This window comes from Pipistrellus kuhlii, unplaced genomic scaffold (assembly GCF_014108245.1).
Source record: "Pipistrellus kuhlii isolate mPipKuh1 unplaced genomic scaffold, mPipKuh1.p scaffold_m20_p_123, whole genome shotgun sequence".
Lineage (NCBI taxonomy): Eukaryota > Metazoa > Chordata > Mammalia > Chiroptera > Vespertilionidae > Pipistrellus > Pipistrellus kuhlii.
In genome coordinates this window covers 380,001-381,970 of record NW_023425431.1, presented here as the reverse complement: position 1 = coordinate 381,970, position 1,970 = coordinate 380,001, and the positions used below count along the sequence as shown (strand labels likewise).

The following is a 1,970-nucleotide window of genomic DNA, read 5'->3' as shown; positions in this document are numbered from 1 at the left end:
CCAGGTAGGGGGTGTGCAGGAGGCAGCTGATCGATGTTTCTAACTCTCTATCCCTCTCCCTTCTTCTCTGTAAAAAATCAATAAACTATATTTTTAAAGAGAGAAAAACATCAATCGGCTGCCTCCTGCATGCCCCCTCCTGACCATCGAGCCCACAACCAGGGCATGTGCCCTGGACCGGGAATGGGACTGGCATCCCCTTGGCGCACAGGATGGCACTCAACCAGCGTGGGGAAGACCACGCTGGCGAGCCGGCTGATGCGCGCGTGGGCCCGGCGCGCCTGGGGCTGAGCGTCCATGTGCGCGTTCTCGATCCCCTTCCTGGGCCCACGGAAACGGCACTGCCTCCTCTCTCCCTGGCATCCCCGTGGAGTCCCATTAGCTCTCTCCTCCCTGCAAGGGGGCGGGAGGTCCCCGAGGGGCGTGGCCACAGCTATCCCTGAGGGCGTGGCCACAGCTATTCCCTGAGGGCGTGGCCACAGCTGTCCCAGGAGGGCGAGGCCACAGCTATGGGAGTGTGGAGGGGGGTAGGGCACGTCGCTCCTGTTCCCACGGGGCAGCCTGTCCTCTGGTCCATCGCAGAGCTTCTGCCTCACCTGCAGCCCCGCCCGGAGCCCCGGGACCGGCGCCCAGGAGCAGCACAGAGGACCCTGGAGGAGGAAGACCCGGGTACGTGCCGGGGGCGGGGCAGGTGCTGCGGGAGACAGGCTAGGGGTCATTCCTAAGGCCAGGGGGTGGTCTACGGATTTGGTGTTTCTCCTTTTTTAAAAAATATATATTTTACTGATTTTTTTACAGAGAGGAAGGGAGAGAAAGTTAGAAACATCAATGAGAGAGAAACATTGATCAGCTGCCTCCTGCATCCACCATCCCCCCCCCCCCACTGGGGATGTGCCCGCAACCAGGTTACATGCCCTTGACCGGAATCGAACCCGGGACCCTTGAGTCCACAGGCCGACTCTCCATCCACTGAGCCAAACTGGTTTCGGCGCATGTTTTAAAATTAATAAATGTGGGCTGGGCTTGTTGTCCACCTCCAGGCTGCTCTCTCCTTGTTGCTGGATTCCTTCTTATGATGATCTCTCCTCTCTCTCTCTCTCTCTCTCTCTCTCTCTTTCTCTCCTCCCCACTCTCTCTCTGTTTCTCTGTGTGTGTGTCTCTCTGTCTCTCTGTCTGTCTCTCTGTCTGTCTCTCTGTCTGTCTGTCTCTCTCGCTGTCTGTCTCTCTCTCTCCTCTCTCTCTCTCCCCCCTAGTTGAGGTCCAGGACTACCGACAGCAGGTGCTGGACCACTTCTCGGCCCCGGAGGACGGCCTGGCGTGGCCGGAGGACCAGGCGGACTTCTTCCACCAGGACCTCCCCCGGCACCGCCAGCTCCTGTCCTGCCTGTTCCTGCCACGCAGGCCCCGCGGACAGCCACCCCGCATGGTGGTCCTGTGCGGCGCGGCCGGCGTGGGGAAGACCACGCTGGCGCGCCGGCTGATGCACGCATGGGCCCGGCGCGCCTTCTACGCGCACACGGCCTGGTGCGCCTTCTACGTTCACTGCGGCCGCGCGGCCGGCGCCGGGGAGCTGAGTATGGCCGACCTGCTGTCCGCCCAGGGGCCACAGGCCGCGGCGCTGGCCGCCAAGGCGCTGGCCCGGCCAGAGCAGCTGCTGCTAGTCCTGGACGGGTTCGAGGATCTGGGCCTGCCCCTCCCGCGCGCGCGCAGGCACCGGCGGCTGAACTGGTGGCGAAAACTCCCGGTGCCCGTGCTGCTGGTGGGCCTGCTGAGCGGGAGGCTGCTGCCCCGGGCCTCGCTGCTGCTGCTGCTGCGCCCTTCCTCCTGGAGGGCCCTCCGGCCGCTGCTGCGCTGCCCCTCCGTCCTCACGCTCTCGGGGTTCACCGCCCCGGAGAGGACCCGCTATCTCCGGACGTACTTTGGGGGCCGGGGGGCAGCGGCCGAGGCGGCGGTGGACTTCCTGCGGGGCA

The 1,970-nt window shown here is 64.1% G+C and overlaps 1 protein-coding gene across 1 annotated transcript in view; it reads left to right on the top strand.

Annotated features, from left to right (window-relative positions):
- The first annotated feature begins 212 nt into the window (after positions 1–212).
- NLRP8 (NLR family pyrin domain containing 8) overlaps positions 213–1,970 on the top strand; it is an 11,751-nt gene continuing 9,993 nt past the window's right edge. The window contains exons 1-3 of the mRNA XM_036434459.1: positions 213–299; positions 603–669; positions 1,254–1,970. The exon at positions 1,254–1,970 is cut by the window's right edge and continues 862 nt beyond it. Of these exons, the coding sequence (XP_036290352.1) occupies positions 213–299; positions 603–669; positions 1,254–1,970 (871 nt within the window). The remainder of the gene's footprint in view (positions 300–602; positions 670–1,253) is intronic.